The 26,875-nt window shown below is 35.6% G+C and overlaps 1 protein-coding gene across 1 annotated transcript in view; it reads right to left on the bottom strand.

Moving 5' to 3' along the window:
* The window catches only part of Myo81F (unconventional myosin 81F), a 181,788-nt gene that overhangs the window by 138,093 nt on the left and 16,820 nt on the right, over positions 1–26,875 (bottom strand). The window contains exons 4-8 of the mRNA XM_089091950.1: positions 21,729–21,981; positions 14,947–15,160; positions 9,327–9,516; positions 5,233–5,640; positions 2,393–2,518 (exon numbers count right to left, since the gene is read on the bottom strand). Of these exons, the coding sequence (XP_088948076.1) occupies positions 2,393–2,518; positions 5,233–5,640; positions 9,327–9,516; positions 14,947–15,160; positions 21,729–21,981 (1,191 nt within the window). The remainder of the gene's footprint in view (positions 1–2,392; positions 2,519–5,232; positions 5,641–9,326; positions 9,517–14,946; positions 15,161–21,728; positions 21,982–26,875) is intronic.

Raw genomic sequence — 26,875 nt, forward strand, 5'->3', positions numbered from 1 at the left:
TGCCGAATCCATAGGATAATGTCTAGTTCTCGCTAGCCACGATATCCGGCACGCCTTTGATTCCCTCATCTACCCAGTTATACTCCTCAAAGAAGCCAAACGTAGACTAAGTTCCTCGGTGATTCACTGTCTTCGAGATATGTACTGTCGATCATGTATTCGCCTGAAAATACCTCCGGATAAAAATATGCCCCCTGTTCCATATAGGAAACTCATTCCTGTCTTGAAAGGTGCACATCAAGGAGCAGTTTCTTCTACTAATCTTTTCAGTGTAGTTAGTTGTTGTTGCTATGACAAGTATTAGTTCAGTAATTGGTTCCTTGAGCATGTGTTTTTGTTTTGTTTGTTTGCTTTTTTCCTTCTTCATCTACTCCGTCTTATCATGTTATGTGGATGATGGGAGTTCAATAAATAAATAAATAGCTTCATTTATCTTGGCGGACTAATAGACACTAATGGAGGTTTTGATACTGACGTAGAGAAAAGAATAACAAAGCCATTTGCTAATAACCACCATTTGCAGAACTGGCGGGAGAAAGCATTGACTTGAACAACCTGTTGAATTCGATACCTACCATGGGCCCAAACAAATTATCAAGTCTTGATCTCTTCCTTATCGAGCAACCAGGTTCCTCTGAGCTTGACGTACATACCTTCACAAGTGACCACATTGCCATCATTGCGCGTGAAAATCTTCATATTCCTCCTCCAATAAAGCACAAGTGACAAATCTGGCAATGCAAAAGAGGAAATTGGGACGGCTAGAAACGCACTTGCTACAGAGCAATGGAGAGCCTTCTTCCTCGAAGGGCCCGAGAAAGCAGCAGAAAAGTACCAGAAGACCATAGTTGACTCTGTCGCAAGCTATATCCCATCGAAGCGGACCCTGGTGTCCAGGGAAATCCTTAGTTCAACGTCCACTGCAAAAAGGCAATTTGAGCAAAAGAAAAGGCACACAACCGATGGCTACTCTCGAAGAGCGAAAAGGACTGACTTGACCCCCTAAAATCAAGTTAAGACGCAGTTCGAAGGATTCTGCAATCCCGGGTTCAGCACAGGGAAAAATTCACTACCAATCTTCAAAATACTTCTGCTAAAAACTGGTGGAAAAATGTCAAAATGGCCTTGAGAGGCTATATGGAGTTAACATTGAATTGCCAATCCAAAGGGAATAGAAAAGTTGTAAGAGTGGTAACTGTAGACTTGTCTTCTCATGATTTTTAAATGCCAGAGTTCAAAGAAAGCAAAATTCGTTCACCAGTACGCCAACTAGCTTAAAATCAACTAGCTTACTTAACATGCATGATTTTTCCAAAGTTAACTTAGGCCTAGTTTGCGTAGACTGGACTTAGATTTAAGATGAATTTTGAAGGTAAAAAATACTGACACAGATATATCAATTACAGAGACATTTCCGCTTTAATCCTGTAGCAGAGCACATTAATTATATCACTTATCTAATTTTCTACGAAATGTTCTAATATTCTAATGAAGTTACCCGACGCCGCACTGTTAGTGGCACTATTAAGTCGCCATCAATCCAACTCTTAGAAGTTTATCATTCTCTTAGTAGCCATGTGGGCCACTAATACGTAAAACATTGAAAGAGCATACGATTCCCGGAATCCTGCTGACACATATTAGTTTCTTACGAAATCATTAAGCAGCAATTTCCCTCCTTAAGATAATCCGATACCTTAAAAGATCATCCTATTTCGTCTATTAGTTACTTTTTTAGTTGATGTGCCCAAATTAATAAGATTTGACTGGGCGGTCTTGTCATAACCTTGGATAAAAATCCGAATAAACAACAGAAAACCAAAAGCCGGAACCTAATTTCCTAGGATTAGCAGAACAAATCATTTAACCTCTCTGGTTTTGCGCTGGACATTGAGATATTCAGTTTCAATGAAACTTACATTATCAGATAGTATGAATTCTGTTTTTCCGATTAAATAAAGCAATATTCTTTTAAAGTTCAGGAAAAAGCAATCCCTATCAATTTTCTGGCATACATGCTAGGAAAAAAGCTAAACATCAACTCAAACAGATTATCATTTAAGCACTTTAGGAGTGTAAAGTATGGGCACTTTAGCAGTTCCTTCCCCTGACACCCGCTAGATTGCCAACAAAAGGATGTAAATTTTCACTGTCTTTCCGTTCAAATTTATCAGTCAAACAACAAATTATCGATAGAACGCGATGATAGCTAGTCGCTTGGAAGAATCTACTAGTGGATCCTTTGTATTTGTGACGGTCAGCCGACGCTGGAGCTCGCAAAATGATTTTGAAACACCTTAAGCAGCAATCATATCATTAAGCAACCCTTTTCATCCACCCAAATTGGATTTACGGTTCTATTACATATGTATTGATGACAAAAACTCTTTACCTTAGGCATATGGCACTGTTCGGTAAGCAGTTTAAGTATACATCGTGGAGGCTTTTCAACAAGCTCAAGACAGGGAGTATTGTCGGCAAATTGAATTTGAGCAAACTTAATTTCTTCTTGACGATACTAAAACAAAAAATACAATTAGTTAAAACCACACATGGAGAGTTGGAATTTTTTTTCCAATAATTTCAAAACTGTGAACACAGTTAACTCTGAGTGGAAGAGGGGTGCGACCAGAATTTTTTTACACTCAGGGGGGAGGGGGGGGGGGATCAAAACACGATTGAACATTTTATCCCACTATTTCTCAATTATTTCATAAGAGTAATTTATACTAAACTCAAGAGAGGAGGGGGCTACTTCCTGGTGTTCAGATATTCATACATGAATGCTAAGTGTGAACATATGAAAAAAAGGCTTACCACACACGATCAAACTGAGTCATCTTCTAAAGATTTTCAATCATACAACAGGAAATAAGACTTTTTTTTGGGGGGGGGGAGGGGTAGATGTTGAACCGTTAAAATTTAATGAAATAATTTGTTTTATTTAATAGCAAATCCACAACATTACAAATTTCGACGTTTTGTCTTTCCCGGGAAAACTAAACCTTTAAATGTTAGCACTTATATTTTACATCAATTGTTTTAACAATCTTGTTTTTCCTCAGTATCTCTTATTCTAAACAGGAGACATATAGCCTAGAACCAACCTCTAAAGAGGTTTTGAGTACGTTTGACAACCGCCACTATCATACGCGCAAGATTTTCATTTTTACAGAGGACACTAGAGCTCTCCATTTGAATTAAATTAGGTTCCAATATAAAATTGACTAGTTCTGAAACATGCTTTAAATGATTTTTCAGCTCCCTGAATGTTGCACCTATTCACTATACTATACTATTACTATAGTCACTATAGGTATATTACTATAGTTCACTATTACCTCAATAAAAAATATAAAAAAAAAGTCACCATAATGAAGTGAAAACCAAGAATATCATAAGATAATAGAGTCAAAAGCGTATTGAAGAATTAAAATACAAACAAACAAAACATTTACTTGTGATTTTTGAGTGATTTTTTTTGGCTCTTTTTTACTGGCTAAATATTAAAAAAAAAAAAAAAAAAAAAAAAAAAAATAGGGTTCCAAAAGGCAGATTCTTTTGTCTCTCCAGAAATTGCATTTCCTTTCAGGCGAGATGTTTCAAAGCATTAGTTAACCCAATTTAAAAAGGCAGGGCTATGTATCTCTCAAGAAATGGGATTGGCTGGCAAAAATAAGTTAATGGAATGAAAGGATACTATTCAACACAGAAGTACAGGACAGCTATCTCGCTTTTTCTCTTTGATTTGAAGCAATTTCGAAAAATAAAATATTTTAAAAGTTTTGTCAATTGAGTAATGAGAGTTTCGATGTTGAAACTAGAGTGACAAACAAGACCCATCATCTGGCAATGCAACAATAATATTGAATTTCTATTTCTAAACAAAACAAGGTATTGGCTGACATTTTTTTTTTTCATAAAAATTCTCGAATTTTAAAAGGAGCTTTTTCAATTTCTGGTTTTATCTTTGCGCTAGCTATCCTAGTATAAAAAAAAACAAAAAAAAAACAACAAGCAGGCAGGCATCATTGAACTTGCTTACTAAGCGTATGGGGAATCATTGGGAGCTCAGTAATTGAAAAACAAATTGATTGATGATAATCAACCTTGTGGAGCTGTCTCCCAGATGGGCTATTCCTAAAAAAGAACTGTGTGTGTTCTATCAAGCCGAGGTTGAATAGACCTCCCCCCCCTGAAATTTATTTATGACCCTTGGTTAAAGATCAGCCGCATGTAAGGTTTTTTATATTTGCCTGCTGCAACAAATAATACAAAAAAAAAGAAAGAAATCACGGAAACAAATAGAGATTCAATGGGCGTCCTTGATGAATTTTTAAATAATGGGGAGGAGGATTATATTCTAACACTGAAAGGGCAAAGGGGTAGGCCTTCTGCAGGGTATTTGGTATAAAATTGCATCTGTAAAAAAGGTCATCCACACCTATAGCAAAAGAACTACAACTGGATGAAACTTATATTTGACTAGCGTTGGGGGGGGGGGGGGTAATTCTTGAACTTTAACAAGGCAATTCTAACTTTAATTTGATATATGTACTATCCAGGCATACCCATACACGACGGAGATTCCCGCTTGAAATCAGTTGAGGGAACGGCATTTTTGAAAACTGGAAGTAAATACGCATCTACTAAACCCTTATTCCAAAAATTCCGATAGGTTCATGTAATTAACTTCTTTTGCATTTTTCCACAAAGAAAACGTCAATTTTTCCTCTCCCCCCCCCCCCCATATATCCTGCATACATGCCAATCCTAAATGTAAATCACCTTACTCAAGATATTTGTTAAATTTTCATCCGGCATTCTTTAGGCAGCAGCAACAAAACTTGCAATTTCTCTGCATGATAGTTGCAGAAGAACCGTGATAGAGAAATATACCTGCTACTGCTTCCACTACATGGCTGTATTTTGGATATTGCTGATTTATAATTTATCACTTCCCGTCAGTAATTTTTTGCTTTATTTATTTGCCTTTTTCTGTATTTCGATCTGCTTCATTGTCCGTTAACAGATGGGCTCTGAAATAGTACCAAAGGCAGCATATTCAAAGATTTTTTTTCTACGTTTTTCTATGCTATATTTGCTTAATCTATATAGGGGACTTGCGCCCTTTTTTGTTTTGACAGGTTATAAATAAATTGAAATGAATATACCATAAAAAAAAAATAAAAAAACACAAAACTGGGTTACTATAAAAAAAGAAGAAATTACCGTTTCGAGCTCCAACGCAAACACATAATGATTAAAAAACTTGTGCAATTTTTCATTGGCGTAATTAATACACAACTGTTCGAAAGAGTTCACACTGAAATTTTCAAATCCAAAAATATCCAAGACTCCAACATACAGACCCGAGGAGGTCTTAGGAGCCGTACACCGATTAATATGATTTATGAGCCAATAAAAAGTGTTTGAATAAAGCGCTTTCGACATTGCATGTCGATTCTCAACTGCTTCTGGGTATTTGAGTGGTATTTCTGTAACGTTGCCACATACGTTAATTTGCCTCCGAAGCAAAAGGTCGGTGAGCTTCATTTTGTCAATGAACAAAAGATTGGCCATATTTTCCACCAGTTTTTGGTCCGAACTTGAAAGTTGTGTCGTTTCACCATCTACATCCTAAAAATAAAATTCTGGAGGTCATAACAGAATTTGTTTATTTTCAACAATCTAGGGAAAAGATGGACTGGATCAAAGGACGGGAAACGTCCTTCTAAGATGGTCCCTATCGTCCTGATTAGAAACTAAAATAAATCGGAAATAATTATGTAGCAAAATAAACAACTCTAATTTAAAAATTTTTTTAACCTGTTCCTTTTGCTAAACTGCGAAATATTGGTTACCACGGATCTCTAGCAATAATTGTTGCATGTAGCATTTATTTTGATATTAAGTAGCCTTTGATTAGGTCTATTTCCATATTTTGTTTGTTTATTTTGCGTGTTAAATAAAAATCTTGAATAGAAACTGGTAATTCTGTTTATCTACATAATGAGTTTTATTGGCTTCTTTTGCGCCAATGCTCACTGTGCCAATTATTTCTCATGTTTATATTCTAGTCAACATTTTTTTGTTCACACATTCGAGAGTAAAATATAGAGACTTAATAAAACAAAACAAACGAATACATAGAACACAAAAAAAAAGCAAAACTGACAATACAAATTAGCCTAAAACTACAACTAGAGATGTGAATATAAAACACTATATTCTTGTATTTATTACTTAATAATTTTATTTTGTATTTAGCACGGGAGAGCTTTATGACATAAATACACGCTTTACCTTCATTATGCATTATTTTGCACCTCATTTCATGCAATATTAAAACCCTAGCAGGGTATTACGACAATCTACCACTGGAGCTTGGGAACTAAATAAAACATGCTTTTTTGTAGCTAAGTTCGGCCTCCTTTCACACGAACGTAGCACGATATTAAAATACTTAACCCTTGAATATGGGGAACTATATATAGGGTGTTCCTTTCGAAGCTCAATTCGACTTCCTTTTATGCAACATTGAAATCCTAGCACGATGTTAGGGTACTTTACCACAAGAGCAAGGAAATGGGATGTGAGGTGTTCTTTATGCACCTCAATGTCTTGACTCTTCTTTTTATTGCAAAAAAAAAATTCAAAAACACTTTTTTTTCTTTTTTAAAAGTAAATCTAGGGAGAGAGGAGGAGCCTGTACAAGAATTATTCCAGTGAATGGCCATATGAAAATAGGAGGAATGTAAAGAAAGTGGAGAAAGTATTAAATGTCAATTGAGGAGATGTGAAGTGGGGGCGATGGATAAAATTGCCGAAGATCTGGAAGATGCAGCCAGACGGCATAATAGTAAAAAAATGTACTGGTATGTTAATAATTTGATAGGAAATATTCAATCTGAACTTATCCCTGTCAAACAGTTCGTGGTAACGAAGTGTAAGTAAGGAGCGACCCGGCTCAATGGTAACCGAAACTCTAGAAAACGGTATTTTGATACCAATAGATACATCAAAAGAATCAAATTTTATTGCTGATTTCAAATATTTGGGTTTCAGCAAGTTTAGTCCTACCCATCAAAAATTACGCGCCTGAGAAAATTTGGCTGATTTTCGAAAAAAGGGGGAAATACCCCCTAAAAGTTATAGAACCTTAATGAAAATCACACCATCATATTCAGCGTATCAGAGAACTCAACTGTAGAGGTTTTCAGCTCCTATCTACAAAAATGTGGAATTTTGCATTTTTTGCCAGAAGAAAGATCAAGGATACGTGTTTATTATTTTTTTTTTCCCAGGGGTGATCGTATCGACCCAGTGGTCCTAGAATATCGTAGGAGGGCTCATTTGAATGGAAATTAAAAGTTCTAGTGCCCTTTTTAAGTGACCAAAAAAATGGAGGGCAACTAGGCCCCCTCCCATGCTCACTTTTTTCCCAAAGTCACCCGATCAAAATTTTGAGATAGCCATTTTGTTCAGCATGTTCGAAAATATTATAAGCATGTCTTTTAGGATGACTTAATCCCCCAAAGTTCCCGGGGGGAGGGCTGAAAGTTATGAACTTTACCCAATGTTAACATATTGTATTGGTTTTTGGGAAGCATACAGACGTTTTCAGGGGGGATTTTTTCTGGTAGTGGGGGGGGGGGGTGGCTCGGGGGTTATGTGGGAGGATCTTTCCATGAAGGAAGTTTTCATGGTGGAAGGGACATTACTATGAAGGAGACGCCGGATTTCCCAGCATTATTTAAAAAAAGGTCAGAAATTAAATTAAAAAAAACAAACAAGTTTTTTCAACTGCAACAGCAGCAACATCAAAACTTGAAACGAACAGAAAATATTACATATATGGTTGGGTTCACTCCCTAAACAATACCTCGCTCTTTAAGCCAAAGATTTTTTAGTACTTTCATAAGATCTATTTATTCTAATTAACGGCCTTTGTGATTAAGTGGTCATTCTTACAGAACTGGAACAAAATTCGAACTTAGCTTAAAGAGCAAGGTATTGACTAGGGGGCGAACCCCCTAATATACGTATTCAAAATATATGAATATAGAAATTCGTTACGTAAGTTAATTCGTAAGTTATGTGTATTTATTACTAATAAAAACATTCGTAAATAAAATTAATCAAGTTTTGCGAAAGCCATTTAACCAAATAAATGTAAAATTAATATACAAATTTTTTTTTAATTATTCATGTGATGTGAGCCAAGATCAAAACCTGCATTAATTCAAAAACGTTCAAAAATCAAATAAAAAAAACAAGTTTTTCTAACTGAAAGTAAGGAACGACGTTAAAACTTAAAACGAACAGAAATTATTCCCTATATGAAAGGGGCTGTCCCCCCTCAACGCCTCGCTCTTTACGCTAAAGTTTGACTTTCTCACAACTCTATTTTTTAAACAATAAAAAACTTTAGCGTAAAGAGCGAATTCCATGCATCAGGATTTAGGTCCCAAAAGGAGATGCGGTTAACACAATATCGCATTTGTATTGGATTAACGACAACGCTTGACTACTAAGACCCTTGCGTTGGCCCTACAGTGTATTGCAACAGCTGAGTTTGAGGTCTTCCCCCCACTCCCGGCCCTCTTTACACTTTTCGTAATAACTGAAATTAAGATACCCTTGAAAACAAACACTTGACGGTTCCTTTCGTTCACATTGTTGGCATTTTTTGGAAGTTAACTATCCAGCAACGCCTGATGGGTTAATTCACATTTCCTTAATTTACATGAGTAAGTTTATTCACATATTTTTTTTAATTCACATTTTCTTAAATCACATGTGTAAGTTAACAACCCTAGCCTAATATTTTCAATATTGCACTAAAAAACATGGACATTTTTCCGTTAGGTTGAATTGAATTCCAGGCATCAGGATTTAGGTGCCAAAAAGAGATATAGCTTGACCAGCATTTCTTTTCTTTAATAAGGTCTAACATTATTGATCAGATATGTAGCTACTGTTACAAAACATTTCTGTACACATTGAAACAAGCAATACAGCCAACCATTTAAATAATAAAAAAGAATAATATTCCAAGGGCTTGTATAAATGGTTTCTCTCTATAATAAAAGGTACTTGAAAGTATTTTAATGCATATGAATATAATCTGGTAAACACTCAGTTTGTCTATGAAGTATTGGTTGAATAGTATTTCCTATAAAGGATTTGCTCTTGTACTTGGAAAGAGAAAATTTTTGTTGGTAATCATACATTACTTGGCTAATAGCCAGCTTAACCAGCCATTTATCTCTTGAAAGCAAAATTATTGGGATTTCGGTTACTACTTCATCAGTAGCTCTTACCTCAAATTCCAGATTTCCGAGTAGAAGAATTGCACTTAACGTCGAGAATATACCATTGACATAATCCTGAGGTATTTGGAATATACTAAAAGCCACTTGTAGTGCCTCGAATCGTGACAAATCCTTTGAATCAGCCCTACTCTCACCTTGTATCAGGTAGGAGTATTCATTTAATGCAAGTAGATAAAACCTAAAATAATGCAAAAATTGAATGTATTACCATAATTGAAGCTTGTAATTAGATAGCAAAACAAAGCCTCTCCTAACGCGTGGTCACTTTTTGTTCATTTTCAGTTTTAATCAGTTTTACTCAAAAACTTTGTCAATTTCATTTTTGCACGTTAAGATGTAAATATAAAAGACGAAACCACTCTATTTTTTTTTCTTTTTTAAATGCCGCTTTAGTTTAATTATATACCAGTCTAAGTACCCAAAGGCCGGTATGTAAAGAGGGGAGGCATTGGTGTTAAAGACTGGCGAACGATTTCATTCATTTTGTCATGTATTTGGGATATTTTTGCTAGTTTTCTTTATATTGTTTACTCACAACCAAAATCAAAACTTAGCCACCTTACTCAAGGCTCGTTCTAGCGATACGACCATATACACCAGTGAGCATTAATCAGATCTTCACTGGGGGGGGGGGGGCAGGAGGGAGTTAATGGAGCTTTACAATAAGAAAATGTCAAATCTTTAATTAGCCCCTCCTCATTTTTCAGATTCTCATGAATAATTTTTCCGGGCAGGAAAAAGGAGGTAACTTATTTCTTAATGCTCCCTCTTTGTACAGGTAAGGTAATTTAGTATTTTAAATTAGTCTAAAGCAGCTCAAGTAAAGCTTTCAGATAATATCCTAGTCAAATCATTCATGGTGATTTGGCTCCACTGAAATCCCCACAGATTTGGAGGGCTACCACTTAGCAGCTAAGCAGCGGTGCAGTGGATAATAGACAAGAAGGATAAATCGTAAGTATGTAATATAAATGGCGTGTTTTTTATGTAAGGTCTATTTGAATGTAAGTACACAACGAAAAATTATTTCAAAAAAGTAAATTTATTTTCAGAAAGTGCATATTTCACTCTATTTTTTGGCATAATTACCAAGTTTTTTGTAACACTTATCATACCTCTCAACTAGTTTTAAAATGACGTCTTTATAAGAACTTGCGGGCGGCTCCAATAACTTAGAGTTCATTGCTATTTTTACGCTGTCGTCATCTTTTTAACGGTTGCCACTGAGGTGGCGACCGGTTGAACTGGAGATGAAACATGGGTTTTGCATATCCCGCCCCAAATCGGGGTAACAGAACATAGGATGGAAACACACACACTCCCCTGAAAACTTGAAGGCCAAACATCCTCTCTCCCAGCGCAAAATCATGCCGTCGGTATTTGGGAATAGGGATGGTGTTTTTGGTCAACTCCATGCAACGGAGGAACCACTATCAACGCATAAGCATACTTCATTTGCAGAAGCTTTCATTTTTGTGGGGAGATGGAAGAGGACCTGGTATGGAGGATAGTAAAGTGTTGCAGCTAATTGAAGGGAAAATTAAGGAACAGGAGCAACAGGATTGAAAGGTAAAGTAGAGCAGTCAGATAGCCTAAGAGGTTATAGTCAATTAAAGGAAAGCCTAGGGGAGGAATCTTATCTAAAGCTAGGCCTGGGTAAAAGAGAACTGAAACACTGTATCCAACTACGATCAAGTAGTCTACCTTTGGGTTATAATTTGAAGAAATTGGAATGGCTTGGGCCTGGTCCGGATTGCAGGTACAGTTGCCCTTATGTAAAAATGAAAATGAACATTTGTTCCTTTTCTCCAACAGTGTCCAATAACTGACAATATAAGACCACGTTTTCGGCATGAGGTACGCTTTCCGGATGAATTGCAGAACAAACGGAAAGAGAATATTGTGGACACGACGCGGTTTGTTGGAAAAGCTCTCCAGCTACGGAAACATTGTAAATAGTGTTCATATTATATGTGCATTTATTGTGTCTCTTTCCTTGTTAGTTGTGTATGGCCTATGGCTAATAAAATTATTAGCTCCGCAGAGCGAAAAAAAAAAGAGGCATGCTGACAAAGGAAATTGTCCTTCTTCATGACAATGCAAGACCTCACACTGCTGGTCAGACCCGTAATTTGTTGGACAGTTTTGGCTGGGAAGTTTCAAATCACCCACAATACAGTTCTGATCTTACGCCGAGTGACTACCATCCGTTTCACCATCTCAAGCAACACCTCAGTAGCAAACGCTACAATGATGATGTAAAAACGGAAGTGAATTCCTGGTTAGCGGAACAGGCGGCATCGTTACTTTAAAATTAGTTGAGAGGTATGATAAGTGTTACAACAAACTTGGCAACTATGCTGTTAAATAGATTAAAGTATGTACTTTTAGAAAATAAATTTACTTTTTTGAGATAATCATTCATTGTGTACTTATGATCAAATGGACCTTAATTAAAAAAGACGCCTCGCATAAAGCGTGAATACAGGATAAACGGAAAAAATAGAATGTAATAAGAATAAACTGTCAATGAAAAATAATGAACAATAAATAAGAAAAATGAGGACCATTTAGGTCAAATAAATAAGGACCATTACATCTTCAAAAGCATTTTTCTACAGCGAATAAACTAACCTCTGTCATAAGCAAGGCCATATCCAGTAGGGCGGGTGGGGGGGGGATACAGGGTTTGAACCCTCCTTCTCCGCAACTTTTGTCCGACTCGTAAAAACGTAATAAAATGCATATAAATAAATTTTTGAGCTATTTTTAAAGTTTTTTTGTAGCCCCCTCCCCCAACAAAAAAACTGGATGCGCCTTCGGTCATAAGGCTAGGCACTCAACTACTTAGGATGTTTCAGTTACATTTACTTTTAGCAACGCTGAAAAACGTTTTATTCTTTAGTAGTACTTCAGATATATAATTTAATTCTCTGAAAAACACCGCTGATTTAAAAGGACATAAATTTAGGAAAACCAAACATTAAAAATTAATAGAAGTGAACCAGGAAAATAATAAAATAAAGCCAAAAAAAATTGAATGAATCAATATATGAATAAGTCCAAAAGTCATCTGACTGGGGTACAGTTTACTTTTCTAGAATTTTTGAATTATATTAAACGATACTGTTGAACAGAACAATCTTTAGAATTTCAGACTGTCCCACCTCTAGCTAAGATCCTGGATCTACCACAGCTTACAGCATTAAGGGACGCATAGTTCCACAATAATAAACAGTGACACGGCTAGCAAAATAAAAGCTAACACTTCTCAACAGAATGATTTTACAATGAACAATTTTGAAAATGAATCAAATAAAATAACGACTAATACTTTGGGATCATACCGAAATCAATTTTCCTACCTTCAGCAGCAAAAATATCCTGGTACCTTAGGTTCGACGTGATAACTTTATTTCTTTGACATCGAAATCAAATGGATATGCAAACAGGCTCTTTTTTTCCAAAATTTAACAAGAAAGTGATGGTTAGGTTTTTATATTTTTTGCACATGGAAACATCTTTCATGAAAAAAAAAACATCTAAGATTAACGTGTAAATGAAAAAAATGCCTTTTTTGGTACACAACACCTAAAATTATGTTAGCTAGTTTATTTATATATTTTTTAACATATAACTAGTGGAACCTTTTCGGTCCCTGTCAGGGAGGGTCTCCTCTACAATACGAACAAAGGCACCTCTAGTATTTTTGTTACCGGGCAAAATTTTTTTTTTAACGCACCAAAATTTTGTTTATATACATTTTGGTTAGGTTTTACGAGTCGAACAAAAGTTTCAGGGGGAGGGGGTCAAACCCCTTTCCAAGGAGATGGTTCATTCCCCTGTGTACAAGTAAGTATATGATTGTCATATTTTACAAATATACCAGGCTTACTCCCTATGTATGGGTAAACATACGAATAACCTATCTCGTAATTCACTCAAGATTGATTTTTCCCATGTAATGAAGTTAAAAGATGAAAAAATGTAAGGAATAAACAACAAGACACGTAATAAATTTGGTAATTTTCCTATTCATGTCTTTTAGTCCTGTCATAGCAAGCTTTGCAGAACCAAGAATAGCCATAGGTACACACATGTTCAGCCCCTGTGCGAGGTAGGGGTTGATCAAAGATAATTCTTTTTTTTATGAGGGGAGGGGGTCAAAACACGGGCTCGACTGGTGCATTTACTAGTACCATTCTCCTTTTGCGGTCTACCTCAGAAAACACTTCAAGCCACAACGAAAAATGTGTTGCATGGAAACTGCTACAAGAGAACGACGTATGGGATGAAATCTTCGTCATGTTCATCTTACAGAGAGGAAGACAGAAATATTATTAATAAAATTACAAAATGGATATTTATGATGGAATCAAAATATTTTAATAATCAAAACTTGAACTAAAATTGGCCTTTTTCGTTAAGAGATGACATCAATACGCCAAGTAAAATGGTCAGGTTCCCTTGAGTATCCTAGTATTTTTATTTGTATTTCAAGTATGGATCGTCTCTCCCTTCCCTTTGTCTCTATGTCTCTCACTCTCTTCGTATCTGAGCCAACTTAAACCGCCACTAGCAAAGCTAAGACCTTGTCGCAAAGTTGAATGCTCCTGCAAAGCGAGTGTCCTAGGCCTAGCAAAGCAAGGCCTAATTTAAAAGGATCTGGGGGAAAACAGCCCATGCCCAAAAAGTCCACAAAGCACCAACGAAAATGTCATAGATACTAATAAAATAATAATGAATATGTAAATATGCACAAAACCTACAATGAATTTCCTTTATTTATAGAATTAATTTTATAACAGTTTTAAGCATCTTAAAAACTTCGATTAAATTGATGATTTATGGAGAGAGATACCCCAGTGGCAAGAGGGTATCTGAAACGGCCAATGGAATTACACGCTAACATTTTCAGGTTTATTATGGAGCTATATTGGAAGAATCCACCACCCTTGTCTCAATACATCCTACTCCTTAAGCAAGTGAAAAAAAAAACGTAGCTTTACAATTTATCATGGCAAAACTCTAATAAAATGCAATTAAACCGCATAAGAATAGTTATGTTAAAGCAAAATATATTGAATATTCCTTAATATATTACATTTGAACGGTTCAGACACCAATTTGACTTAATCGATAAAACAAAGCTTAAAGACAACTCGAAGCAAATATTTACTGCTTATTTTGATTTGATTGCACGTTACACATTTGGTAGAGATAATGTCCAGAGCTTCTGGCCTTCCCTATTATGCTCAACTAAGGAGAATGGTCTTGTATTATGGACTCTTTTAAGTCCATTTAACTACAAACATTAAAAAAAGGAAAAAAATCGTATTCAATGGCAAAAAGTTTATCATTAGATATTAGGAATCATCCTTGCGAATGTACAAAGTAAATCAACCGATTCTTTTGAGGGTAAAACCTAAAAAAAAAAAAAACTGAAACTGGGCTTGATAACAATTGTGTCATTTCTTGTTAACCTGTCACATGTAAAAAGAGAACACGACCATTAGTAAAAGAATTTTCGGTGATCTCAGCAATCCCAATCAAAAATTTTAGAATATACCCTTGAAAATTTACAAGGTAAGCTATATTAAAGACTTACCTATCAGCAATATTTTTATTAGCTTGACCAGCAGCCACTAACTGATAAAAAATATGGTAATTCTTTTCACCAACATTTTGAAACGTTATTCGGCTTTGTTCTAATAAATATGTTTCAATTTTACATCCGTTAATTACTAGTTTTTTGTCAAAGCACAGCCGTATGAACTTCCCAAACCGACTTGAATTGTCATTTCTCACTGTCTTTGCATTACCTACAAGAAAAGACAAAAAAAATACTTAGTCGTACATAATACATTAAATTAGTTTTAAATACACGAAAAAGACCAAACTAGTCGTAAAAAAACAAAAAAAAAACTAGTCATAGATACACTAAAAAGACAAAGCTCGGAAAAGTAATACAATGGAATTTATTTCCATTTTGTAAGCGAAAGTTGAGAAAAAAAGAGACAAATTTAAAGAAAAACTAACCTTTACAATAAACGATATAAAAGTTTAAAGGTTTGACACGGGCACATATGAACAGGAGGGGGGAACAGCCCCTCCCCTTGACTGTTTTTGATAATATCTGAATATAATTGTCTCTTGAATGACCCCTCTCCCATAATAAATTCCTGCGTAAATGCCTGGTTTAACGCAAAAAAAAATACAATCTCTTACACTGTAATTCCTTGCATTTTAAACTATGCGATTAAGCAACTTCCTCCTTCGGGTTATTTCTGGGCTGAAGGGTTTAACCCAGCTACTCTTCCCTTTACCCACCCACCTTAACAATTTTTCAAAACATACTCCGACAAATTTTATCAGGGCTAATGATAGAAAAGGTATTTTTTCCGTTGAAATAAACGGAAAGAGCGTGCAATCTCTTCAAATTTGAAGGGTGGATGAGTCAAGTGACGTTTCTTAAATAAGTTCAGACACTCTATCATCATACACTTAGGTGCAACTAAGCACCCGACTGAACGTCCAATTAGCCACACTCAGGTGGTGTCAACTAGCGTTAACGAAGATTAAGTCAAAGTCAACAAACAGCACTTCAGTCATTACTTCCTGTCAGCCTGTCGGTCTGCCACCTTGGTCTTTACAGAACAACCACTAAAATGTAAACCTACCAAAAGCATGTTCTCAGTAGGTAAATGCAGCAAATTTACCATCACAGTTTATAAATTATATAGTAGGATGATTAACATACTGACATCATATCTACCACCATCTGGATAATGTGAAGTAATTACAGCGATACTAATAGCCGAAAACAGTGGGTGATTCTGTTAAAACAACTATTTTCGCGGTCGAACACAGACTTCGATCCTTCTGGAGAAGCCCCCCACCCTAGACAAAAGGGACGGAACTGCGCCTACCCGTGCATCTAAGTCAGTGATTTCCATACATAGTGCTAGCATCAAGTACGTGCTCTCATAATCGGTATTAGAATGACCGCTATTCTTCTAGGATGGTCACCATAGGTTTTTTTCCAAAAGCTTGGGTAATCGAAAACTATATACTTTTTACTGCTTTCAAGAAGAAATCACCAAAATTATAAATTTAGTATTGCTTTGCTTCTTCAATAATTATTTTTTTACCAGCATTTTAGAAATTTGTATCAACCTAGTGGCAGCTCTATTAGTGGCATTCTACTGTACACTAGATGAGAAACAGACTTCATAAAAGTAATTAATCCAAAGGTCAATAGCAATTCAAGTAAATTGACAAGTTTTAGCTCCCAAAGATAAGTTGTAGCCTACAGCAGAAAATAGCTATGGGCTTTGATGAACTCTGTACAGAATTTACACTGGAATGCAGAGGAGGGGGGGGGGATTAGTTTTACATTAGCAACATTAATACTTAATATTATTGAATACATGAGCTAACTTCAATTACGCAGGATTCCTCACTAAAAATCAAATAAATACCTATTACTGGGTATATTAAAGTTATTGCTGAGCGTCCAAAGTATTTTCTTAAAAAAGACCATGCGTAGTTTGTAGGCTTGCTTGAAGAAAACATTGCCAAAAGAGTGAAGAAAAGCTTTGATTCAACATAAAACACGTTTAGGAATAACATTTACAGGTATATCTACTGATCTATCTTCAGTTTAGCAGAATATTTCTTTTAGAAAACGAGTTTCTCTAGAAAGTTACCATGCCCATTATTAGGCAAAAACTATTTTGGGTAAATAGAAAGCCAAGTTAAACAGCAGGTCGCTTAAGAGATGGCGTTGTTGTTTATACCTGAGGTAAAAGTCTGCTACAGTTTCTTTTGAAAAGGAAACGTTATAAGACACATAAAAGAAACTTCAATTAAACAGTAAGGGTCTCTAGGAATCATGTCAATAGGCTGTATGTTTGAGTTATTGTTGTTTTATGATTCTAAAAGTGGTCACGGTGCTTCTTTTGTAATGTCATTACTGAAACGAGGTGAAGTTGCCATTTTCAGTCTGGCAGAAGTAATTAGTTTTTTAAAACATGATTTTCCAAAACAGCCATTTTACGGTAAATTTGCGCAAAAATTAGACCAGAATTGACATTTAAAGAAAGTTTGCTTTTCAGACTTGGTTTAAGTCTGCAAATAACTCCAATTTTTTCATCTTTCAGATTTTAATATCTTGCTTCCATAAAGCATTTCATAACTAGTATCAGATAGCTTCTAAAGTTTTCCCCATCATGATTGCTTCTCCTATTACGCAATATGCATTATAGTTTGCAGGATTAGAAATTTTAGCTCCAATGCATTAAGAAAATTTTCACTTTTGTTTTTATTTTAACAGAGCATTTTATCTGTATTTCTTTTTCAACTTAAGTCCTGATTTTAGAATTTTTCCTATATTTTCTTTATTTCTTTATTTTCTATATTTATCTTTATTTTTTTTCTTCATATGTCTTTTTTTTAAGGTAAAGAAAATTTGACAAATATATAGTCTTCATGTCGTACTTAGGGGCTGTTTGGCCTGTTACAGCAGAACTACTATGACAGAAGATACATAAGCGAGAGGGCATATTATTGGTTTTCAAGATACTATCCTAACTAAGATGGGACGATGTAATTCAAACCACTTTAGAAGTAATCAGATATACCACAGAAGGTTTGAAACAACAATCTAAAGGGTAGATTAATGTAAACTAATTCCGGTAGATGTTTTTGGTCATAAATATGAAGATGATGTAAGACAGAGTGAATATCAGCGTCTTAGACTGTTGTTGATCAAAGCTATTGATAGAATCCTGTTATTAGAAAATATGTAATTCTCTAGAGAAAAGTTGACTTGAGTTAAAAAACGTTTCCTGATTTCAGATCAATTCTAATCTCTAACAATGCTTTGTCTCTATATACACACATCTCTTGTGTGGCCACCCCACGATGGCAAATAAAATTTGAGTTTTTGATTAGAAAGAAGAGTGACAGATAAAGTGTCAGATTATGCTGATTATTATGTCATCAAAAATTTTATTGATGCACAGATCATCGGGAAAAAAGGCCTGGTATCAAGGCTTTCATGGCTTGGCTAACTTCCCATACCAGGCTAATTCCCTCCAGTAAAAGGTTTTCCCCAACATTTTCCAGGAGTTTCGACCACTTTTTTTCAAAGTTTGGGATTTTTTTTCAAATTAGCTGAAGATTCAGCAGACCTTATCAGCAAATTTTTCTTGCCTAGTATGAGAGTTTTAGAGGTAAACAATATCAGTGATTTATTTGCTCTCTATCAACTATTGTTGATCAAATCTTGGCAGCTCTCCTCTTCTTTGCAACACAGACTTCAATCTGTATAGCATACCTAAACCAGGGTGTATGATCATTCATCCTGAATGTATATGGGCCATCAAGAAAATATTTCTTTAATTTCTAGTTTAGTCTTAGGATTCAGAAAAAAGGGAGAAATTAACCCAGTAGATTTTGTGGTTTGAGAGGAGGCTGGTGGCGATTGAAAAAAGACGGATAATCTGCACCGTTCAGTCCAAGTACGGGAAATTATACCACAATCTTGCTGTTGGACATCAAGCTTTCAAATTATGTATGTTTCGACAATTTCAGAAGTAAAAGCAAAACAGACTTTCTTTGTACAAACTCAGCCTCTAATGGTTGAGATTCACATTACATTCTAATATATCATGTGACTTTTGAAAGCTTTTGATAAGTGTATTTCAAACATTGCTGTTTTGGGTGGGAGTTCTAGGACAGCAACTGAATTTGCGATATTTCTTCTTTGACAAGTATGATAGTTTATACAGTCAAGAACGTATTGGGAAAGAAAAACTCGACCTTGCTACCAGGAACCTTCTTCCTAGTGTTCCTTATTTTTGGTTGAGGGAGGGTGGTTTAAGAGGTCAACAGTATAAAAAAAGAGGATTTACTTGGTGCATTCAGGCTGGGTTCTCGGTAAACTAACCTTTTAAGTAAACTAACCTAGAATTATGTCAAAGAGATGGAGAGCTTTCACACGATCCACAACCCAACGAGTTTGAATCTAAAAATAAATATGCTAATATGCATTACCTCAGCCTCTTTAAGATAGGGCAATTCCTTGCATTGATAAATAGTCATAAGAGATCTCATTTAGAGGCCTTTGACAAGTCGATTCCAAATATCGTTGCTTCAACATGAGGTTCGATGACAGGAATTCTGGATTCGTAATATTTATTATTCGGGAGACACTTACTTTGGGAGCTATGATGGTTTATAAATCTTTTTTTTTGGAGTTGGAGTCTTTTTCATTCAGGATATACCTTCGTGCCAGAAGTCTTTTTGCCTATCTTCATTATTCTTGGTCTAATAAGGAGGCTTTAAGAGGAGGTCAAAGGTATGAAGAAAACGTAAATTTATTCAGCTATTTCAGTCGGGGTGTGGGTATACCAGAATTATTTCCAGTGGACAGAGTGCTTTCTGCCAATTCTTAGTTTAATGAATTTAAAACCAAAAGTAAACCAGAGATTTTTGAGTGTACCTTTCTCTCTTTTATATTGGACCTCTAGCTTTGCATTAAAATCTTTACGGACGAATTTTTACGGACGAAAAGTGTTGGTCAAATTTATCGAAATTTAAAGTTCTTTGGGCAACATTGATTTTGAAACACTAGTCCCATAATTTTGCTACCCGCGGGACCTGCAGTTTATAAATCAACTAACTAGCCAAAACGGAACTATTCATTATCTTGATTAAGAAAACTCAAGTTTTAACAAATAAAGAAATCAAGTAATTAACATTACAATTTGTTGGCATTAAACAGGTGCCTGAAAAGAGCTTAATACACAAAATAAAAGTAATATTTTGAAAATCGTATGTAAGAGATGGTTCAAGCTTAATATCGAAATGCCTGATGCACATAAAAGCAATGTTTACATTTTTATGAATTTTTATTCGTATGAATATTTGTCCTCATTTGAATTGTATTTTTAATTGAATATTATACAAAAGAATAAGCCAAATATGCAGTAAAATATGCGAAACCATAACCGAAAACAATGGGAAATGAAAGAATTTACTTATTCACAGTTGTTGATGTCTTTAGCTCAACATGTATCACCACAGACTGATTGAACTCACATCCTCTATTATATCAATGGAGGATCTTGTTTGTTTGAAGTTAGTTCAAAATTTTCTTCAAGATTCCACTCCTAAAATTTAAACTTAATACCTTTAGCTGTTCCGCTCTTTTAGCCGTTGTAGACACACTCTTTTGACAGCTGGATGCACGGAATGAGTAGCCTACTGATTTTCTTCAACATCTCGCTCAACATTTCCAGAAAGTTCTAACGTAATACCCTACATCATTCCTAGGATTATGCAGATACACAATTTTGATGATAGATTCAGATCAAATTCCCCTTAACGTTCCCTGAAAGTGTCAGCTTAATGCCCTTTGCCGTTCCTGAGACACAGCAGACACGCATATTTACCACCTAGATGCATGCAGTATCTTTTGATCTAGTTCAACATCCCCTTCAACATTCTCTGAAAGTTCCACCTAATACCCTTGGCTGTTCCTGAGATATTGTAGATACGCGTTTTGACAACCTGGATGTTTATCCATTGACTTAGTTCAACAGTCCACCTCTCCGAGTGCTCCCTTACAGTTTTAACTTATATATCCTTAGCTATTTCTGATATATCACAGATGCACCTCTTTGACAGTCTAGATAAACATATTGTCTTTTGATTTAGTTCAATATCTACCTTAATATTCCCTGAAAGTTACAACTAACTACTCTTAGTCATTTGTGAGAAATCGCAGATACGCCCTCTTGACATCCTGGGTGCAAATGGTGTCTTTTGATTTAGTTCTACAACCCCCCCCCCCCAACAAAAGTAATATAACCTATTTGCAAACAATAGGCAACTTACATAAGTTACAGCCCTTGCCCCAGGGGATGTAGGAATTCATGTATATCCCGGTCATTGAACCAATCGACTATTTTCAACACAACAGCTATCTCAAATTTTTGATCGGGTTGAGGGGGAGGGAAACTAAGAAGCTTGCAGGAGAGGGGCTGTGTCCCTCCAATCAATTTTGACTCTTAAATGGCACTATATTTTCAATTTCCAATCAAAAGAACCCCTTCCGACGATTTCATGACAATTCCTTCCATGCAAAGTGGGCTGAAAAACAAATAACATACATATGTCACTTCACTCTTTACTTAGACAGTGCAGTAAACGCAGCCTGTAACATTATTCTGTTCCGTCTTGTGGACATATTGAAACATAAACATTGAAACAATCGATTTCAGTAAATCATTGAATTTTACTATAAAATTATGCTTCTTCATTTGAATTCTTTCGGTGATTTAAAATAGAACCAAATATTAGTTAAAGGTGTGTTATATTCACCAAATGCTTCAAGGATAGTATTTGCCTCCATAATTTGATGCTCCATCCAGCTCGTGAGCTGACTTGTTACGCTACACAAATACTGAAGTATTAGCTTTTTCGATTCAGTTTTTCCTGCTCCACTTTCGCCTGAGATGACAACTGACTGGTTCATGTTTTGCTGCTTCAAAGAACTATAGGCCGCTTCAGCTATTGCATAAATATGCGGCTCTCGAGATCCAACTTTTTGACCGCTATATTGGTTTACATGAGCCTGGAAGAAAAATAAACAAAATTAATAATAAAATTTCATCCGAGCTACTTGACGCTTAAATCACAGGTCGGATTCAGTCAGGTTCAAGGCTGTATCCAGGGGAAAAGTTCAGGTTTTGTGCCCCCCGCCTCCCCCCCAATTTTTGTCCCACTTATATAAACGTAAAAAAAAAATACATATAAACAAATTAAATTTCTTTTTTTAATTTCTCTCTGGAGTCCACCCCCTCGAACAAAAATCCTGGATACGCCCTTGGTCAGGTCATTCAGAAATCCAGAGGTCAGATCCAGTTGCCAGGACCATAAACAGCTGTTTTATTTAAGTCGAGAATAGGAGCCAACAATTTTGGTTTGGTTCAAAACAACTCTAAAAAGTTTACTCTTTGTAACTTTCATAACGCACGAGTTTATTATGACATTTCCCTTACAGACAAAGGCGAGAATTAGGGGACAACACCTTTTAGACTTCCACAAATGCGATTCGGAAAAACTATACCTTATTCAAAGATGTGTAAAAGCCTTGGTTCTAATTCACTATTTTAGAAAAAGGCAAGTTCGTTGAACAGTACAGATGGCACTGGGTGTGAAAATAAAACAAAGTTTTATTAATAGTTTGGCACATCCTCCCAATTCAGCAGAACAAAATAAAATGATTTTAAATGTATGCCAATAAGGTTACAATTAACATCTTTTCTTTCTTCATTAAAAAAGAAGAGGACCATGTATTCAAACAGTCAACGAGTATCAAATCTGATTTCATAGTATGCTAGGTAAGAGATTTACATATATTTACCGCAAAAATCTACAACACATACAAAAACCACAAAACATCATAATTGCAATACAATTATGAAGCTATACGAGTTTGAGCATTTTGAATACTGCATCTGGCGGAAAACCCATTTCCCCCCGAATAGAAGTGACAAGGATCTGTGAAGCAACGCGCTTACAATGCGGAAGGATCACAAGCAAAAGAACAGTATATGAACATTCAAAATCATATATTTGAAAATGACCTCCTTTCAGTTATAGATTCTACTTCAAGTTGTTTACTATAGAAAACTGTTAGCACCTCAAAGATAACCTGACCTTGTCAAAAGTCCATTTTTCAGCGAAAACTATACTTTTCAGATTGCGTTTTCCCAAATGCAGTTAAATATTGAAAAGCATTTCCTGCGTTTTCCCGTTAAACGGAACTGTACACGTACACACGCACGTATCGCGGCACAAGCCGTGATACACGCAAAAAAAAGAATGGTTCAAATGATCATGTCTTTTAAGGATTCTTTTTAGCTACGACCAGAAAAATATACTCATTGAGTAAAATCAATGCTATCTAAACTATTAAACATACATTTGTTGGGGAGTGTTACCAACATATAAAATTAAAATTAGAAAAATTATATAAAAGTAAATAAAAGAAATTATGGAGAAAATTATAGAAATGTTGAGAATTCTTGAGAGGTGGTGAGGAGTGGACCCTGTCATGAATTTAAATTACTAGTTTCAGCTAAATTAATCCCCTTTAATTCCTTGATCACTTCCTAATGATTCACAAAAGAGAGTGAGAATCATTCAAAAGACTTGCCACTTAAAAAACCTCTAAAAACACATGAGCTAAGGCAACTTTTTGTCTGTTAACCACCATTATAAAAATGTTATTACTGACGGAAAGCACATATTGTTTATAATAATTACGGTACAATTTTTTAAAATTTTTTTTTTAATTTAGAAAAAAAGTATCCAAAATCGACGAGTCACGTGAACACATATTTGAACTGGCGTGAACACATATTTGATCTGGTTTCTTTGAGCTTGAAAATATAATTAACTCAGTGATTACGGAAGTGTCACAATACTGTAAAGGATTAAAGTTACAACTGACCTTTTCATTCTTTGGATAGCACTGGTGAACAATTTTGATTTTTTTTTTGTTGCTACGGATCTCATGATTTTCATGTATTGATAGCTGAGAATCTTGTATCTTTTGAAGATAATTATGCCGACGCCTCAAAGCGAACACGGAAGGGCATAAATCACGCCTTTCGGGAAAACGAGAGCAATCCATACATTTACCTTGAATTTGTTAGGAAAAGATATTGGGAAGTATCGAGTAAAACGGCTACTGTTTCATGCAATGCCTCTGCTCTCCATAATCAACTTGTTTCCACACAAGCTGAGGTTGACAAAATTCGTACTGACATTGTTAAAGTCATTGAAAAAAAGGTTCAAGAAAAAGTTGCTGAATCAGCCGGCACAAAATAACAAAACCTCGTTGACACAGAACTGATTGTTTCGCAAATTTACGACTTAATTATCCTTGAGTATAGTGGGAAGTTCCAAAAAGTACAAAATTTTTTAAACAGTTTGAGAAGTCAGATTCAGTCTCTGGAGCGTAGAATTGAAAGTGTTGAGCAAAAAATTTATGATTTGGAACAGGAGAAACTTCTTGATTCGTTGATGTTTTTTGGTGTAAAGCAAAATCTTGAGACCAGTCTAGGCTCAACAGTACTCAACGTTATACAACGAACGTGAGTCAGCAGCGTGTCATCTACACACTTGTTAGCGGTGAATCGGTTCAGAATCTTAAATGCCACATCAAATACGCAATCACCGAGTACGGTGGCTCCAGTACTGGTGAAATTCGGGAACGAAGATATAGCTTACGCAGTTTATAAAGCAAAATCGAAACTTGCAAAATCTGGTATCTTCGTTAGTGAATACCTTACTAAAGTGAAGAAATCGGTACTAGAAGGGGCTAGGGATCGATTTGGTGCTAAGAACGCTTGGACTTATTGTGGCCGCATTTTCAAACGAGAGCAAAGTGACTTAAATCCCGTGCGAATCAGATCACTTACGGACGCCCTCTAAATCTTCGAGTCGGTTTTGTTTGTTAGTTGTGTGTTTTTTTTCTCTCTGTTCCTTTTCCTTTTTCGTTGTGTATTCAGTTTTTTTCTTACATATTTCATTTGTTTTACTTATTTTGTGCTTTTTTTCTTCTTCTTTGCTATGTTGAAAGTCAGTTTTATTTTCCTTTGTGATGTTGAATGATGCTCAATCTCTAGCAAGATTTATGAATAGTCCTTTTCGTATTGAGGACGGACCATTTGGAGGCCCAAGCTGGTCGTACGGATTTTCCTGTTGCAAATTTTAAACCTCTCCGTGAGAGTTCGTATATTAGACCATCTGAAATAGAAAGGGGCAATTGACTTTGCCTTTGTTCTTAGAATTGCCATCTAACTACTGGGTATTTTGATTTGCTCCACTTGATTGAAGGATCTTCTTCAAATTACACGTTGTAGGTATTTGTGAAACATTTTTAAATTCTGGCCAATCTCTCTAGGCTTATTTTTTTCAGGTTATTATTTTGAAGCAAGTAACCGAACATCTATGAGCCGTGGTGGATTGGGATTTTTAATAAAGCAAAATTTAAAGTATTTAATTAGAGATGATTTGGGGATTTGGATTGAAAGTAAAATAGAAAGTTTTTCTCATGAAATTGAGATTGAAAAAAAGAAGGTTTGGGTTAGTATGGTGTATAAGGTGCACAGTGCTCGCCTGGATGAGTTTATTGATGGTTTTGATGGGTTGCTTCGATGTATTTCTTCTACAGGATTGGATGTTATATGTATGGGAGATTTTAATTATAACCTCTTAATTCTTACAGCTAAATTTTGATATTTTTTTAAAATATATAATTTCAAATGATCTTTACCCCTTAGTTTGTGTTCCACCCCGTATATCAAGTGACTCTGCAACTCTCACTGATAATATTTTTGTTGGTTCTTCTAAGTTGAATCATAGTTGAGGAGATGTGGTTGTGCATCCGGTTCAGACAATCTCCCAGTTGTGACTCAGTTAACTTGTCTTAAAAAAGTTTATACTAGGTCAAAGAAAATAATGGTGCGTGCGCTTAAAAATAAAAACCTGAATAAATTTCCCGAGGGACTGAGCTATCTCAGCTGGGACACTGTGTTGGAAATAACTGATGCTTCTTTTCTTACAAGACATTCATGTCTATTTTAAAACCAATTTATGATAAAACGTGTCTCGTACGAGCTGTCAGACAGAAGAAGAATGAACCACGAAAGCCATGGATAACTGACCAAATCATAAGTGAGAGAAAAAACGAAATCTGCTATACGAACAAGCTCTAAATACTCAGGATCCGACTGATTTTGAGGAGTTCAGAAAGGCAAGAAACGGAGTAAACTTCCTGCGACGCCATGCTAAAAAGTGGTATTTTTGGGAAAAATTCAGCGAACACAAGGGTGATACTAAGGCAACATGGCAGGTTATTAATGAATTCATGAGAAGAAAAAATTGCAGTCATTCTCCTCGTATTGAAACTCATGGCACGTCTGTAAGTGACAAAGTTGTTGTCGTCAATCACTTCGGTCATTTTTATTCAAAAATGGGATCTTCAGTTCATGAGGGTGCTATAAAAAAAATTTATTTCAGATAAATTTGTGGATGATTGAGTGGAAGGATTGGAGTTTTTGTTTGAAAAATGTACAAGTGATGAGGTTATAAAAATTGTTAAGAATATTAAATCAAATTCTGCTGGGATTGATGGTATAAATCTAAGGCCATTTAAAGCTATAATGATGTATCTAATTCCTTCCTTGTTACGTATTATTAACATATCCCTGACAACAGGCACCTTCCCAGATACCTTGAAACAAGCTAAAGTAATACCTCTTTTGATATGGGTAACTGGAGACCAATCTCAATATTGCCGTTGTTCTCCAAGATACTTGAGAAAGTGGTCCACCAACGCCTTTATGGTCATCTTACGAAGCATGGCCTATTAAGTGAGACGCAGTTTGGTTCACGGAGAGGCCACTTTGCTAGTCATGCTGCTATTCACCTCGTTGATTTCGTAAATAATTGTC

This window comes from Artemia sp. Qi Xiang Cuo, chromosome 7, assembly GCF_049724085.1.
Source record: "Artemia sp. Qi Xiang Cuo chromosome 7, ASM4972408v1, whole genome shotgun sequence".
Taxonomy (NCBI): domain Eukaryota; kingdom Metazoa; phylum Arthropoda; class Branchiopoda; order Anostraca; family Artemiidae; genus Artemia; species Artemia sp. Qi Xiang Cuo.